General features: G+C 41.5%; 1 protein-coding gene across 4 annotated transcripts in view; it reads right to left on the bottom strand.

The window, feature by feature from the left end:
• Window positions 1-18,582, bottom strand: part of CAMSAP2 (calmodulin regulated spectrin associated protein family member 2) — a 1,491,011-nt gene that overhangs the window by 133,917 nt on the left and 1,338,512 nt on the right. For all 4 annotated transcript variants that reach the window (XM_044086048.1, XM_044086049.1, XM_044086051.1 and 1 more), the window contains one exon: window positions 17,687-17,907. In XM_044086048.1, coding sequence (XP_043941983.1) covers window positions 17,687-17,907 — 221 coding nt within the window. The remainder of the gene's footprint in view (window positions 1-17,686; window positions 17,908-18,582) is intronic.

Raw genomic sequence — 18,582 nt, 5'->3', positions numbered from 1 at the left:
GAGAATGGCAGTGCTGGAGCCAGACAGTCTTGAGAAACCACTGAAATTTCTCATGTGGAGTTTGTCAAAAGGAACCATGGGAATGATGGATGCCATGAACCCCAGGGCTAAGAGAAATTCCACTGCAAAAAGAACTGGAAGAGGAAGAAGTGATTCAAAATATACACTCAAAGAGAGAATCTTGGGAGCTGGAAGGGAAGCCAACATTGACATGGTGTGAATCCTGCAACCCAATAACAACTGGTCCTGAGAGGAGTCAACACAGACTTTGAGACTGAGGGGGAGTCCCATACTGCACAGGAGAAGCATAGTGAAGTGTAGATTCCAAAGCAGGAACTGCTGAGAGGAGGCTTGAGTCAGATCATCCAGATATGGGAATATTTGAATTCCCTGAAGTCTGCAGAAAGCTATCACAGGGGCAAGACATTTGGTACGTACTTTTGGAGCTATAGAAAAAACAAAAGGGAAAGCAAATAACTGATAATGAGAGGAAGAAATGTAAAAATTTCCTGAAGAGAGGCTGCATAGGAATGTGGAGGTAAGCCTTCTTCAAATCCAGGGAGACCAGAAAAGCCTAAAGAAATAAAAGATGGAAAAGGGTCTCAAGAGACAACATCTTGAAGGAAGGAACCTTATGAAAGGTGTCGAGATAGGGACAGGTTTAGAAATGGCCCCTTAAACCCCTCCTTTCTGGAGAAGAAAAATATTCTAGAACAAAAAGCTGTTCCCTGTTGAGACAAGGGAAAAGGTTGCACAGTTCCTTGTTCCACCAGATCCCTCAGGATCAGAGGGAAATGAAGGAGTTGGTAAGTAGGAGGCTGATAAAGACTAGAAAATGTATAGAGAGACTTCCAAGCCACACAATAACTGTGCTGGATGACAGAGAGAACACAGATAGTTGTGGTTATGTATTGCCAATAGGGAATGAAAGGGTTAGCCTGAGGGAGAGAAGTATCTGGCTAAGGGGGAGGGAAGGCTAGATGCCAGATAGAGACATATTTATTTATTTTATTTATTTATTTACATTTGTTGACTGGGATAGTCCGACTGGACACAGGTCCATTTTCAGCGGTGGCCCGGGGAGAAAAGTTCCACATTAAGTATTTGCATTATACAGTTAAAAAACATAGCATTTATCAAGAAAATATGTATTTTGGCCTCTAGAACTCTGAGTGGGTTTATCTGGGAAAATCTGCTTAAAACCTTCTTATTTCTAGCAAGTTGTCTAGGCAGCCTATGGACAAAATAAGATTCTGAAGGATAGTTCCTCTAGAACTTAAGTAGAGAAAAAACAAAAAATGTGTTTGAGGTCCTGCAAAACCTTGTCCTTATCTTGCAGTCTTTTAAACGATTCTGCAGTAGCCCCAAAAAGATTCTGGTTGTCTAAGGGAGAATCTAAAAGTTTGGCTATAATGTTCTTGGGTAAAGCCGGCAGGTACAACCAGGAATATCTCCTAATGACAGAACCAGATGCAGCTGCCCTGGGGAAGGCATCAGCTGTATCATAGCTGCATTTAATAGAATGGCAAGCTACCTAACAGGCAGAACTAATAAAAGAGAGAGTAGAAAGCTTATAGTCTGAATCAGGCACATCAATTAAGTCCCCCTAGCTGAGAGAGAACAGCCATGACATATCTTGTCATTTTGTACTGATAACGACTTGGCCCTGAAAGCCAAAGTAGAAGTGCACAGTTTGTTCCCATATCTTTCCATAGCATGACTGTCCTAGTCAGAATGCAGAAGTCCGAAGGAGGAAAACAGTTTGGATGCTTTATCTGGGGACATGGAAACAACAGCAAAATCAGATGAAGGAATTTTATACAAGTTATTTATGATCCGCAGGTACTTTATAAAATCACTTTGGTTTCTTAGTGGCTGGAGGATGAGATTAAGGAGCCTGAAAATTTGCTGTAAATGTGTTCAACACAGCAGCTAAACAGGACAGACTGCAGAAGCTCTGGGTGAGTCCATTTGTAAGAGTTCATAATACCTCTTTTGAACCTCTGAGACTTTAGAAAAATCCCACTTAAAATATTCCATCATTCAGACCACTGTATCCCCAAAGGATAATACCTTAAAAGGAGAGGCATGGGACAAATAAATCTTCTTCAGATCCCAAAAGCGTAAGAAGAGAAGAGTGTATTTGTGAATAATATGCTATTGCTAAGGATTCTTCAGAGTCCAACTAATCATCAAAAGAATCAGAATCCCTAGGTCTGGTCTCTTGTGGAGCGGATGACCAGGGAGCAGCACAGCCAGACAATCCCTGAGGGGGTTTAAGAGCCATGAAGGTAGAAAACAGTACTAAGTAAAGTCCTACCATTCTTTGTGAGGATCCTCCACCACAGTAGCCACCTATTTGATCTTCTGTTTCAGCTTTGACAAATCTAGGATGTTCAGACTCTTGCTTGGATTCAGCGAGGGACCTCTTCCCTAATTAAAATTTGGAGAACCTACCTAGGCTCCACTTTACATCTGTACCAGATGTATGCACAGCCTCAGCAGATGTGTGAATAAGCAACTCTGTGTCAGCCTCCAACTGGGTCATACCAGAGGGAACTGGTGTCAGCACCGGCCAGTTCTTGAATTCTTCATTCAACCCAAAGGAGATGCCCAGCTGAGGAGGAACAGTAGCAAATCCAGTACATGCTTTTTTTTAGCTTTTTTCTTAAGAGGTTACATAATGAGTCAGAGCAGGCCGAGTCGGCCATTGCACCCTGGGGCAATAACTTCAGATGCTGGTTTTCCAGACATAGAAAGGAAAGACAAATGATTGTAGAATGTCTTATGGAAAAATACCTAACAGAGTATGGTCATGCATAGCATCTAAACAAAAAAGATGCTCCTTGTGTCTATCTTTATCTCCCACACTCAAATTTCTCCTTTCCAGACGACATGAAAACAAATTACAATGAGGAAAGGAGAAAAGAAGGAACCCCAACAAGGCACTTATCTTTAGAAGAACCAGCTTGATGAATGGTATACAGACTGAATTTAGAAGAAGTGTTTGGACTGGTGGCAAAGAAGTTCAGAGGACTGGGCTTCCATACACCACATATGTGGACATATGTCCTAAATCAGGAAGTTGTAAAGGTTTTGGTATGCTTGCTGGGCATTAGGATATCCCAAATATAAAGAATACTGCAACCATTATAAGGAAGGACATCAACCATGTTTACAGCCACAGAGAAGAAGCAGGCATAGGTTCATAGGTAGATACTAGGCTATCTGCCCTAGGGCATTTATAAGCCTAGCCAGAGTGTATTTGGCTTCCGCCTCCCTATTAGATTAGCCTACTGTGCGCCTCTGTAAAGTAGGTCACAGAAAGTACCCTTTTAAGATTAGTTTACTGAGCCTCTGTCTAGCAGGGACAAAGGAGAGATCCCAGGGGTGAATTTGCGATTTCCCATCCAAGCATCCAAATTTCGCTTGAAGAGGGTCAGCGAGGGGCTACGTCTAACATGAAATGGGATTCTATTCCAGAGTGAGGGGAGCCTTTGGGAAATGAATCTGTCCCTCCAGCATGTCCTATTTATTTTTGTGCTGAGGTTTAGGTCCCTGGAGCGTGTAAGCTCTAAGGGACTTGGATTTTTTGAGGTGGAGCATGTCCATTAATTCTGGGTTTGACATGGCTTTGTACATCAGGCATAGATCGCCTCTGAGTAGGCGGTAAGCAACTGAGTAGAGCTGGAGTTTCTTTAGTCGAGCTGCATAGGACATCTGTTTGTAACCCATGATCCTCTTGGTGAGGTACTTTTGGGGTCTCTCCAGTTGCTGCAGGTGTCAGGTAAGGTACATCCCAAAAGGGGCATTGTATTCAATTATGGGCCTGATGAGTGACGAGTAGAGGGGCACAATGACCTCTCTTGATCTAGATGCGAACCCTTTCGTGATAAAGTGGGCTATATAGAAGGTCTTTCTAACCACTTTGGCAACGTGATTATCAAAGGAGAGATTACTATCTACATTGATCCCCAAATCTCTAATTACTTCTTCTGTACTTAATGGATTACCACCTATGTGGTAATTTGTGGGCACCTTGTTTTTCCCAAAGGGGATGACTATGCACTTTTTAGCATTTAGCTTGAGGCCATGGCTCTGGCACCAAGCATCAGTCTCCGTGAGACCCTTTTGGAAGATGCTTGTGTCAGCTGGAGATTCGATTATGGCCCCCAGTTTGCAGTCATCTGCGAACTTTGTCAGCCATAATCCCCCCGTGTTAGCCTGAACCTCAGAGAAGTATACACCGAACAAGAGAGGTCCCAGAACTGAGCCCTGTGGGACGCCACTTGTAACTGGTTTGGATTCGGACATGGCACCTGCGATTCTGACCATGTGGGTTCTATCTCTGAGCCAGTTTGCAACCCATCTTGTGATATAGGGGTTGATATTTAAGCTGGTAAGCTTATTTATGATGCCCGAGTGTCGAAGGCTTTTGCGAGGTCCAGGTAGGCTGAGTGGACTACCTTGCCCTCATCTATGGCTTTGGTAACTGTTTCAAAGAAATCAACTAGGTTTAAGAGGCAAGATCTGCCCTTAACAAAGCCGACTTGGGTAGGGTCCAGTGTCTGGAGTCTCCCAATGTCTTTGTTTAGGAGTTCCATGATAATACGCTCCATAGCTTTACAGACCAGACTAGTCAGGCTTATGGGGCGATAGTTTCCGGGGTCCGTTGTGGCACCACCTTTGTGGAGTGGGACCAATGTAGCTGTACGCCATTCTTTGGGTACATATCCTGTAGTAAGGCTAAGTTTGAACAGTGACTTAATGTGAGGGTTCAGTTCTTCTTAGAGCTTGTGTAAGACACAGCCTGGGACACCGTCCGGTCCCATAGATGCTGTGTTTTTTGCTTTGGAGAGTGCATCTTTCACCTGTGCATCTGTGATGTCAGGGAGGTTACATTCAGTTGGGATAGGCGTTTGCTCCTTGGGGGGGGGGGGGGGGTTTGGGCTGAATCTGTCTGCCAGGATGTTGGCTATGTCTGTAGGTTCGTTATATTTTGTACCGTTATGCAACAAATTCAGAGCATATCTGGGAGTTTCCGCCCATGTTTCTGACATAACTAAAGAAGGCCTTGTGATTACCTTTAGTGTCTAGGGCAATTTTTCTTTCGAAACTGGCCTTTGATGGTTTTATGAGGGATCGAAGTTTCTTGCGAATACTGATCAGAGATGCCTTCCCTTTTTGGGATTTTGCTCTGTCATGTAGTAGCTTCCTCCATCTGTTGTATAGCTTATTTATAGCTGAGGTCCACCAGACCGGTCTCCTGCTTTTGGAGGAGTGAGTCTTGGTTTTATTTGGGATAGCACGATCCATGCATTCCTGCAGGTGCTCATAGAATGCATTTGTAAAGGATTCTGTGGATTGGGCTGTATTATCCTCTGGCCCAGGGGCTTTGAAGGATTCTACCTCAGTCCTGAGAAGTGTAAAGTTGGCTTTTGAGAAATTCTTTACAGTGATTTCCTTGGCTGGGGGTGGGGACGGGATATGGATGTCCAGGGAAATTTGTTTATGGTCTGATCTTACCAATGAGGGGTTTACCTCTGGTGTGGAACATAGAGTCCCCATGTTGGTGATGACCAGGTCCAATATGTTGTTCCCACTTGTGGGAGTGGTGACCAGTTGTTCCATTGCGTCAGAGTTTATAAATTCAAGGAACCGTTGGGCGAGGGTGTTTGGGCTTGAGTAGTTTTCCCAGTCAATGTTTGGGTAGTTGAAGTCACCCAATAACATAGTGTTTGGAGAGACCTTCATATTCTCCAGTGTTCTCAGGAATGCCAAGTGGGGTTCCTGTGATAGGGAGGGTGTTTTGTAGCAGGGTACAAACTGAAAGGCAGTTTTGCCCACTGTTAGTTGCACATGGATGGTTTCCGATGCTTCGTGCAGTGCCACTAACCTGGAGGTGTGGGTATCTTTGATAAATATAGATACTCCCCCTCCTTTTGTGCTTCGGTCCGAGTTTTGGGGCCGAAACACATGGTATGAGTTATAACCTGGTAATGCTGGGGTGCTCTCAGGAGTCTTGAACCAGGTTTCTGTTACTGCACAGACATCGATTTTCTCCATACTGAAGAGAGTCTCGAGTGCGTGCATCTTGAGGTTTAGACTTCTGGCATTGAGTAGCATTACCTTTAGTTTTTTTTATCTTTGGGTTGTCTATGGAGGTGGGTTTGTCCTTTGAGCCTTGCCTAAAAAAGGCACTATGGGAGTGGCAAGAGCCTTGGCCAGTATACGAAAGCCTAAGGGTGACAGGTGCAAGCCGTCCCTAGCGAAGCAACGTGGCTTGTCGAGCATGTCATCCCAGGCTGACAGATACGGGATCCCCTTTGAATGACACCAAAACTTTAGCCAATTGTTGAAACTGATCATTTTATCTTTATACTGTGGCATCATTCTTGGTGAGGGCAAGATGCTACTCAAGGTCAGGGACATAACAGCCTGGGCTACATGGTTAGAGAGCTCCTCCATGTCTCTTTTCATGTAGTCCAGGGAGGTACGTCTCAGGTTATTCACACCAGCATGGTCAATGACGGAGTCATACTTGTACTTGCTTTGGAGTGACCTGAGTGCTTTTGTTATGTGGAGGATCCTGGCACCTGACAGGCAGCTTACAGTGACCTTCTCCTTGTTCAGTCTGGTGAGTGGGATATCAGTGTGCCGGACAACAGAGTCCCCTATAACAAGTGTATTTGGTGTGTTGTTTGGCCTTAAGGGCTGTGACTGTGAGGCACACTGATTTTGTGAGATATGTGATTTGTGGGTATTGTTGAGGGGTGGCTGTTGCTTGGATATCTGCTTAGGAGGTCTTTGCTGTTTAGGTAGATTTTTATTTAGAGCCTCCGAGTATGTTTTTGTGTGTTTATGTGTTGGGTATGCAGATGCAATAGGTCTGTGTGAGACTGGATTTGTGGTGTTGGTGGTTACCTTTTCCTCCTGACTGACTGTGCCAGTCTTGGGTTGAGAGAGCTCTGCCTCCAGTTTGACTGTGTAACTGCATCTCTCACATGTATTAGAGTTTGTTAGAAGGAGGAGAGGGCTGTCTGTGTACATAAGGCAATTGTAACATTGCCTCAAAATTCCCAGATTCACCAGCTGGACTGGAGAGTAACCTTGAAACTGACCCTTGGACATACCAGATTAGTATAGGGAACTGTTTTTTTCACTGATCAGATTAGGGAAGGGAACTGATTTTTCACTTGATCAGGAAGGACCAATCGGGAGTCTAATACTTAAGAGAAGTCAAGGAGGGTGTAGTGCTTTAGTTAGTTAGTGTTTCTTTATAAGAGCTGAGCAAGTGCAGGGCTTTAGAAAGAGAATAGAGTGATTACTTTGAGAGTTTGAACAGTTCTAAGAGAAAAAGTGAAGAGCAGACTTTGTGGAGCCTGGAATAGTTTAAACCTGTTTAGGTGGCGCTGCCCGACGCTGCTCAGTGTGCAAAACCACGCAAAAAGAGAGTTGTAGGGTTTTAAGAGACAGAGAGATCAGTCTTACACTGCAGAAATCTGATATACCAGTAATCACAATTAGTCTTCCATTACTAAGGTGTAAAGAAGTACAAGTCTTTGAATGCATATTCCTCTTATGAAAAGGTGACTACCAGAAGAGTTGCCAAGTCTTTTGAACCTATAAGCAGTGTAGAACTTCAACCTCCACATGCCTAACCTGGATATGCTTATATAAAATGTACATATCAATAATAAAAAGAAAACTAACTTGCATAAGAGAAATTAAGAGGGCACAGAAGCAGGAAGGGGTGTCTAAAATGATTTTCCTCACTTTTACATGCCAAGTCTCTGTTCCATTTTTCAGGCTTTACAATGGTAAAGTCTTAATAGAAAAACAATGGAAAAACAAACTAGGTAGATCCTCCAATTACTCTACACCTTTCCTGCTCTTATCTCTGGAGAAAAGCCACAAGAGTCATGATATCATTTAAAGTAAGTCCATCATTCCCCAGATATGTATGGTGGCAGATGTTCTGTTTAATATATTATCTTTTCATATACGAAAGTTAAGGCAGTACAGTTTTACTGCACTTATTTACAAGATAAGGCCTGTATACATTAGTACCTTTCTTCATGGTAACCCAGAACTGTCTAAGCTACTTACTTATAGTTTCCAAGTGTACAAGTGGAAACTGAAGGAATCAAACATAGGATTACAAGATAAATCTTATCATTAGCTCATAGCCTTAACCCTCTGCAGTAAACTGCCACTTGTGCAAGAAAACAGTCTGTACAACCCACCTGTCTTCTCCAGAATTCTCCAATCAAAAGAAACCTTTGAACAATCAGTCATATATAATTTCAGAAAGCTACACAAAAAGTCACAGTGGAGGAGATGTATATTGCCTTAGACATCAACACTGTGAAATAAGAATGAACTGTAAAGTTTCACAGCTGTGATACATTTAACTGCTCTTTATAAGCTGCACATGCCCTTCTCTTTCACATCTCACCTACAAATGTATATGGGGCATTCGGGCTCAGTGGCAAACAGGAATTAAGCCCCGACAATAAACCAGATTGTCAGAATTTGATTAGCGGCTAGGCATATGTAAGAGATGGACAAGGCAGGGTAGGAGTGAGTGACAAATGCAGTCTCATGCCTAGACTTGTAGGAGGCGTTGGTGGTCTGGTGGTTATTTTCAACACAAACAACAGAACGCGTGCAAACAAAACAGCTATACTTGGAGACATGTGTTTGGCTTACCAAGCCAGTGATGGCAGACCTAACTTAATATGTGGGTGGGAGCACACAGACCTTCAGCATGATGTCGGTACCCACATTAGCTTCCCACGGCATTTTTTATTTACTCTATACTAGAGCAGAAAGCCTACTCAAAATCCACATATCTACAATCAGTACACACTTTCCTTCTTTCTGCTTAGAGGCCATACTCAGAGCTTTCACACATCTGTTACCACTTTAGATTTACCTTACTCTGCTTTAGAGGCTCTACGCAGAATCACAAATACACTACCACCTTAAATATGCAGATGTCTCAGAAAATATACCTTACTCAGAATTCAGTCCCGTTATCAGTCTAGACGTTACTAGCCCTTAATCAGACATTCCACTATAAGCCAGACCCCAATGATCAGTTCAAATCTACCTTACCCTTCCTGGAAACTAAAGATCCACTTCCACTACAGATATACATTACGTCTCCTAGCACAGCATTACCTTTCAGAACCACCTAATACTCAGCTTAATTCTGGCTATATATCCTGAAAGAACTGCACCAGATGCATGTTTTAATGACTTTTTGTGCAACTTTTCACTCAGCTTCCCTTCCCATAATCCTGATGGACTTTGCTGTACTTCCGATATATTCTCCATCCTAACACAGCATCATTTCAGAAAACATTAACAGTCCTTAGTTAAATTTTATTTCACATCCACTCTTAAAAATACTATTTTTTCAAACTCTGCAAGTCTTGAGAGGCCAAAGTCTCAAAATTCTTAAGCATTTCTCACATGGCTTGGGTGTGGCAAATGCATCAAATATTGGCCCAAATCAGTCCCTGGCTGGCAAGCTGTAAACACTTTTTCTGATGTTATATGCAAGAATTCCTAGAAGGCGTTTTCCAGACTAGGTTCATAAGTAGTAGGCTAGCTACCCTTGTGTGCCATTTTAAGCTAGCCAATTTTCCTTCAGTGAGAATCAAACTCTGTACCTCTTGTTTGTCACAAAAACCTTATCCATTATGCTAATCCCCAACTCTACAGATCTTTTTACTTAGCATAAAGCTACTGTTCATAAATCAGCAGGAAATGCATTAAGCTGCTCTGACCTCTACCTTGGCAGTCTCTTTTGGAAGGAGACAGATTCCCACAAAAGCCACAGACAACCATTTTTAGTGACTCTGTTCCTCCCTCTGTCCTGTTTATATTCTACATTTCCCTCATTTTCTTAGCTTATATTTAAGCAACATTACTAACACCTGAAGAAGAAAAAGACATACCTTCCTAGTTGCTCACTACGTAGTCATTAAAAACCTTTTATGAACTGTATATTTGAATTTAAGCAAGGCAGTTTGGCACCTGCAGTTGTCTTTAGAAATGTTTTCTGGCACTATTGTCAGGTATAAAGGTCTCCAATTAGAAGGTTTTATTTAGCCTGCAGAGTAATTTCAATTTAATAAAAATACTTCAGTGATTAAACTGGCAAGTGACTTGACTACTCCTTGATGCTAGTTTGGGAATATCCATTATTAGATGGAGAGAGAGTTTGTGTGTGTGTGTGTGTGTGTGTGTGTGTGTGTGTGTGTGTGTGTGAGAATCTTTTTTTTCCCCTTTAGCTATGTAGAAATGCTTTATAATGGTCACATAATTTAAAAATTACTCATCTAATGTCACACTAACTGCAACAATCTTACTTGCTGCCATTCAGCTCACAGTTTATATTAAAGAATTAAAATACATTATCATGACTACAAATTACACAATTTCACTATCCATTTATTCTCTGTCATATTACCTAATAAAATATTTTTGGGAGTTTAAAAAGCGACATTATTTAACAAAAAATGTGTATTCTGCAATTTATTTAACTAGATTATATTTTACTTTTGTGTAGTACCTGAAACTTTTGTGGAGAAACACAATCCTTAGAAACGATTACAAATACCTGCATCTGGCTTGTTCCTCCATCGCTTTCTCTACCACCACCACATTGCATCCTCTGCTCTGATTATGTCTCACTGACATTGTTAACTATACGAATGTGTGTGTGTATGTGTGTATGATTACATCATAAAAGGTAGAAAAATCAGAAGAGAAAGTCACCAAACACTGAATGACTGGAATAAATCACAGAACAATGAATACTTCCTTTTCCTATATCAGTAAACCACAGCTACAAAATAAAATCAAGTGTTACCTAGGTAGTGATACTGTTAGGGAAAGTGTTTTAATAACATAATGTGTAGGGTTAGGGTTCGCCCTCCGGCACCTGCACAATATTACTCAAGTGTGCTAACCCTACACCTGCCCCTACCTATACTCATCATGTTACTAAAAATCCTTTCCCTGACAGTACCACTAAATAAGACAAAAAGAAACAAAGCATGCACAACATTGACACCATCCCCTTACCTAACCTTACCTGAATCCGCGAATGCCTGCATATTCACAACTGCTGTAACAGTCTTGCGCATCTTCACAGCCACTACTTTTTTCATTCAAACATTAATTGTTCTGCACACTTCTACTTACCTACACTATGTAAAACTAAATTCAGCTACATGTGATTCACAGACCCTATCTGTGCAGTCTCTCTGTTTTACACTCACAAAAAAACTTTCTACCAAATGTGTTTTCTACCTTGATTTACAACCACACACAGGCATGCATACACACACACACACTTTACAACCAGAACTGTACAGAAGTGTCCAGTTCAAGTTCTACTCTCTACTTATTGTGTTCCATTTCAAATCCGAAACGAGACTCTAGCATATTGTTACAACTGCCAGTTTTATACTGTTTTGTTTTACAAGCTGTTACAGGGATGAAACCTATATAGCGTGTGCCGAGTTGTTTAAGTGTCTGGTTAACATGTGGCAAAGTATTTGTTTCACCTTGTATGTTGGTGCCAGTGAATGACCATTTAAAGCTGCTTTGTAATATGCAATCTGTTGTAATATGCCACGAGTACATCTTCTACCCAATCTGTCTTCTGAATCATGCAGTCACTTTGTCAGGTCTCCCCGTTAGTGCTGCTGTGGAGATTATTTTAATCCTTACCCCCCACACACACCTCCATAACTGCTTCTGGTTCTTATCCTTTTATGTATTTCATGACATGACCTCATAGTAACATGCACAGAATATCTTTCAAGTAATTTTTGTTATAAAACTTTCTGAAGTCATTGGCAAAACAAACAAGCAAACAAATAAAGGTCTCAAGTGTCCTATGCAATGTACTAGGAAATAGGTAAAGTAAATATTGATCCAGTCCCCCTTTCTTTCTCATCAGGTAAAGAACACTTTCTCTGCAGTAGTAGTCTGACCTACTCTCATAAATAAACCAATTACTCCATAAGCTTCTTTGCAATCACTTTAATGCAGCCTGCAATAAAATGCATGACACCATCTCTAATATGCTCTAATGTTTAGTAAAGTGCAACTGTATTACTAAAGCTTTTTAACACTAATTTCATATAACATACAGGAGAAGAATGAGGGCCTATTTTCTATGGCTGCTTTTAATATGAGAACAGAAATCTATCATATTTGTAAAGACTCCCCAATACTTTTACTTAAGATGATTCATACGCATTCTAAGTTTGGCATTCTCTGTTCCAGTTTAATGGTAAAAGGAGCACATTTCCCCATCTGCATTATCTCTTGTTTTTGCAGAACTCAATGTGTAGTCTGAAACCATTGAAAAACAGAGAGCCTGAAGACTTGTTTTTCCCCAGTAAATACATAACCCATCTACACAAAGCCCTAGCCTACATTCCTTTTCTGAAGTACGTAATCCCTTTAGTGTTCTAATTTAGACCACCTGCTGTACTACAGTCCCGATCCAGGGTCAGTTCTAGAAATTTACGAAAATGAGGCAAACCTGGTTTAATAAATTGTTTGTCACTGGAATCCTCTTGTAGTCCAGCCAGCAGGCTTTACCTCTCAAAAGGAGAGAGCACACATCTCTGACACTGTTTCTCTAGAGCTTCTGTATTAAATGAACAAATAGAAACACAGACAAGGATTTTATTCCCTGTTCACCAGTGCATGAGCTGCTTGCAGTGCACCTATCATCCAAATAGCCATAAGGGACATTTTTTGGACCCCTTAGCCCAGCTGACATGTGCAGTGCATATACAACTATGTGAAGGCCTTCCATGTTTTCTGTTGTGACAGTGCATGTTCCAGCACACACAGCATGAATGTGGTCATGTAGATGCAGTTTGGCAACTGCGTGTACCAGGTCCATACCTTGTACCTGATGTACTTCTCTCTCTTTTGAAGACGTTGGCACCGCAGTGGGACAGACTGCTTCCCTCCCCCTTTGATCAGTATGCTGGCATCAGCCTTTCACTCCACCCTCCACTGTTGACTTTTCCAGCTCCGGTACTGCTAATCTAAACCAGGTCAACTAGTTTGTAGTCATGTTTTTATTATACTATGTCACGGAGCTGATGAGTACTTTCGACTTGTCTTCTAGAAGTTAAGCAAGAGGTTTATGCCACGTAGCCAACATTTGTTCCATTCACCAACAGAACTACTGAAATGACTGAACAATAACTTTTATCTTAGGAGGAATAAAACTATTGTATTAGATAGGCAACGAGAACCTAACTTTGAGATGTCAAACATGGGGCTCAATGTCTTTTGTAATACAAAAATACTTTCCAAACTGAAAAATGATAAATAATTCCAAATAAGTAAATTACATCTCACAAACACCTAAAATATGTACTATTTTCCCAGTGAGTTTTGTACACTACTGCTTTAAAATGACTTTCTAGATGTAGTAAAACAAACAGCAATCATCATTAATTTACTGTTAAAGATGAAGTACAAGATGTAGCACCCATCCTTACAGCATGCAGGCTCTCAGTTCTACAGAAATAAGATAGATGCTGCATAATAGTGTTTTTGTCTCGGTGGTGCCTGGCTGCGGCTGCAAGGGGTTCTTGCATGGCTGTAAAGTCAGCCAGTGTGGCCTACTGTGATGATTTTCATACTCCACTGCCTAGTGCCTGATCATGACGAATATTTCACTCCCTTATCCCATCCTAACTTACAACAAACCCTCTCCAACCCCCCCCCCCCCTTTACATATCTGAAGAACAGGTCCTCAAAGCCCTGCCCAAGAGAAAGAACATGGCCTCTATGGGACCAGACAACATCCCAGGTTGCCTTCTAAACAGGCTAAAACATGAACTAGCATCACCACTGAGTGCCCTGTTCAATCATAGACTAACCACAGGCTTTGTCCTGCAGAATAGAGAACAGCTACAGTTACTCCCTTCCAAACAGGTGGCCTAACAACAGACCTGGGGAATTACAGACCCATAAGCCTGAACAGCCTCATCTGTAAGGCCATGGAACGTATTATTATGGTCCTCATAAGTAAAGACATAGGTGACCTCCAAACCCTGAATCCTACTCAATTCGGCTTCGTGTAGGGCAGATCCTGCCTGTTAGAGCTGGTGGATTTCTCTGAAAGCGTGACCAGGGCCATTGATGAGGGCAAATCTGTGCACACAGCATACCTCAACTTGGCAAAGGCTTTCGATACAATCCCACATTCAGGCATTACCAACAAACTTAGCAAACTGAATGTAAACACCTTAATTGTAAGATGGATTGCCAACTGGCTCACAAACCAGACACACACTATCGAAGTGGATGACTCCACATCATCCAGCAGACCTGTTACCAGCAGGGTGCCACAGGGGTCAGTGCTGGGCCCCCTACAGTTTGGTATATACTTCTCAGAAGTTCAGGTCAAAACTAAAGGGTTGTGGCTGCAAGCTAGGCGCAGTCATTGAATCCCCAAATGATGTCAGTATACTCCAGGTGGGACTCACACAGAACAACTGGTGCATTAGTCACAATCTCAAACTGAATGCAAAGAAATGCATCATCATTCCCTACAGCAGAAACCATGCCCCTTCACACTATCAAATCAACACCAATACCTTAAGTACCCATGAAGTGGTAAGGGACCTGGGGTTCGCAGGTTGACTGCGACCTTAACTTCAACCACCACATGTCTACCGTTGTAAGGAAAGTTTTCCATGTAGCGCACTTGATTAGTAAAGGCATCGCCTCAATAGAAAAGTAGTTATAATCCCTTATACTCTGCACTTATCCGGCCTATAATTGAGTATAATGTCCCATTCTGTATGTACCATACTAAGCACCTGCAGCAATTTGACAGACCTCAGAGGTTTCTAACAAAGATGATCAAGGGCCTCCAGCATGTGCCTTACATGGACTGACTAAAGTCTCTGTCACTATACTCCATATCATACAGACTTCTTAGGGGAGACTTATGCCCAGCCTACAGAGCAACCCAAGACCCAAACCTAATAGGGTTGCCACCTATCCTTTTTTTCTGAACTATTCAGAAATCAAAATGATTCTTCGGTAGTCCGGAAAACACTGTACAAACTCCGGTATTCTGTCTCAAAAAAGGAAGCAGATTACTAGAGTTTGTTAAATCGGCTGATTTACTGTGCTTTTTTTTTTTTTTACAGAAAAGCATAGTAAATCACCTGAAAGCATGCATCAGGAACAGAAAAAGAGGGCATTCCTGTCCGTTGCTGTCATAGTGATGTCACAAAATGGGAGGAACACACATGGGGGGGTGGGAATGGGTGGGGTTACAGGTGGTGCGAAGGGTGTGACCTTACTCCAGTTTTAGCCACAAAGAAAGGTGGCAACCCTAAAGCCTAATGAACTTACTGCATATGTGCATAGCTCTCAACCTTCCATCTCCAAAATGAGGAACACTAGCCCTCATAATGTGGAACAAATGGGCAAAATGTGGAACACGTACTAATGGCTTACTAACAACTTCAGCTAGGAAGGTCATAGGATGGTTAAATTATCCTGGTTTTACTGACAAAGAAGATCTTTTAATGAATTAATATTATTTATTTCTATTTACCATGGATTTCACTTAAAAAAATTCCTAACACTGAATGTGTTACAGACCCTTTCAATATGGAACTTTGAGGAACATGAACTTTTTAAGACCCCAAATGAGGTACGTTTCTTGTAATGAGGTACACTTGAGAGGCATGCATATATGTAAATCAAATGGGTCTAGGGCTACCCGCTCCAGGGACTTATATATGGCCTGCAACTTTAATGGGACATGCTGGAGGGACAAATTTATCTCCCAGCAACTGCCACATCTTTGGAACAGGCTACCAATTCATATGACACAGAGAACCTCTATGACTATGTTCAAGAGGAGCCTGGACGAGTGGATGGGGCACAGTAAATTTTTACTGGGGATAGTGCCCACAACCCTCCTGGACATTGGCAGCCATCAGTAAATGCAATCTTGGGAATTGACTAGTACTTCTACAGTATTACAATGGGTTGTAACGGCTAGGCTTAAAATGACCTCCGCGTCGATAATGTAGTAATCTCTTATGATCCTATGATAACCGGTGGTAAGCAGAACAGTATGCCATATCCCATGTACTTCATCTGCACAGACATGCACATAGCAAACCTGATCATGTGAGATCAATGCACTCTGTACTAAGTAAAGAACGACAACTGAAGAGGTGGACACATTAGATGCTTCTTACCCAAACTTCAAGTAAAATCAAGGCTACCACTTGATATGAAAAGGACATTGGTGTGCTATTGAAATGAAAGGTCTGATTACAACTCATTAGTGTAACTATACATGTTTTTTTGCTTACATTACAGAAATGGTGGTACAAGTGTTTGCAATGCAAAATATACAAATAAAGGTTAGTAGTGCTGCTAATCATGTTTGCAAGTGTTCAAAAAATAATAATAAAAAAGGCAAAACCCAGTAATCTAGAGTCATTTTCATTACAAATCATATTGGAGTTCTGCAGAACTGATAAGTTAAATAAAACATCTGCAAGGCAACTCATCTGCTGCTCAACCTGGAAAAGCAAGTGAGCCTAATGCAGAAGAGTGAGTTCCCACTGTATGTCAGCAACCCAGGTGCTGAGGACTGGCTGTGGGATGGGTTAAAATTAGCATACTGATGTCTCTCTCTCTTTTGTCTTCTCAAGACGAGGATAGGTTTCTGCAGTTTGACAGTCCACTGGTAGATGTCAGAGGGTTTGAAGCAGAAATACAGAAATCATGGGCTGAGGACAGATGTCTCCAGTGGAGCAAGCCTATTTAACAAAGTATGTTGTGCATGTGTTTCCCACACTGACATCAGTGTAAGGAAATGGAAAGAAAGGTTAGGACAAAAGTAAACAAAACTCTGACATGTTGTATGACAGAAATGAGGAGGAGACAGACATCCTATACCAGCCTTTACCTCTGGAGGGAATGAATTCCCAACAAAGCTTGAGATGCAGACGGGGACTGAAAAAGGTGAATAAAATCAGAACAAACAGTATAGCAAACCCTCTACGATTAACATGCTGGAATATATGACTTGTAATCAAACAAAGTTATAGCATTTACCACTGAATGCTTTAAAAAGGTAGGATACTGCTACAACTTTTTCTGCAATGTTTTGAACGTCACACATTTACAACTTATTGTTTTAGTGATTACTTTAATTTCTGATGTGAAACGGTCTTCAACCACTGTAGTTTTCTGCTCATTGGATAAAGTATGCTACGAACTACTCAAAAATCATAAAACATGCACAGATAACAAAGGGGCCATGGAGTATGCACCCTTTGTTCCTAACTTCCACCACCACCACCACCAGCAGCAGCAGTAAGCCACAATCCTAAATCATGAATAAGCTATGGTTAAATTAGTTTATACTATTCCTTGGATTTAAATTAGTCCATCTAGTGTTAGTGTATACATGCAAGCATATGCATACAAGGTGTTCTACAAAAAATCATTCCTAAATTTCTACAAATTGCAATCAGATTGATACCGATTCAGTTGGAAAGGCCAAACTATGCATCACCAGATTAGTTGCCAACCCAAAAGCTGGTGCATTGCCAGTGAACAGACTCCCCATTACACTGTGTTTTACCTGGTACACCTCCCAAAGTAGTCTTAGGGGAATCCATATGGTCTCTGTGTAAGGACTTGGGTCGGGGCTTTTTTTGTTTGGTTATAGCAGAGCGGGGCCTTATTACAGTATCCATATCCTCCATAAGTTTCAGCTGCTTTCTTCGCAAATATTCTTGCTTGATGTACTCCCTACGCGCTTTCTCGTCTTCCTTCTTCAGACGCTCCTCTTCTGCCTTGCGCCTAATAAATGAGAGAGTACCATAAAAGCACATTTTAATAATGGTTCTACGTCATCACAATGCATGTTGAGAGAAAATAAAAGCAGAAAAACAAATTTGAAAGGAGAGAAGGTAAAAGGGTTGATAGAGACTTGCAAATCACAGAGATTTGTTCTAAACTTATGGAGTAATGAGGTGAAGTGTGAGGGACAGCAGATGGGAACATTTACAGATACGGAACTAAGTGGCCATCACTGTGTCTACATCAGACAAAGTTCTAAAAGGCCTGAGGACTTGAAGGAGGCCATGGCATTAGGACCACATAGGGATGTGCTTCCAGCTGTTGCTGTTGTTGATGCAAAAAAAAGTTACTACCAAAAAATAAAGCAAAAAAAGCTAATGTAAGCCTATGAACTGAGTGACATACAGCAGTGGTACTCAAAGACCGAGATGGGAAAAATGAACCACATCTTTCAAAAGGTGATGGTGACTGTAAGAGCAAGTCAGTGAATTGCATCTTAACATATGTCAACATCAAGACTGGACTTTGAAAATCCTCATGTACCTATGGATTCAGAAACTGGAGGTAATAATGAATCTAACTTATTTCCCTGACTGGGAGGTTTAGCCTTCCTGAATAAGAAACTACTGCACATGGCCTATCAGGGTTCAATCAAGCCTGTAAGGCTAAGCTTTA

The sequence above is a fragment of the Protopterus annectens genome, chromosome 10.part0 (genome assembly GCF_019279795.1).
Source record: "Protopterus annectens isolate FY-2018-M chromosome 10.part0, PAN1.0, whole genome shotgun sequence".
Taxonomy (NCBI): domain Eukaryota; kingdom Metazoa; phylum Chordata; order Ceratodontiformes; family Protopteridae; genus Protopterus; species Protopterus annectens.
Note: the sequence above shows the minus strand (reverse complement) of the source record. Positions and strands in the feature narration are given on the sequence as shown.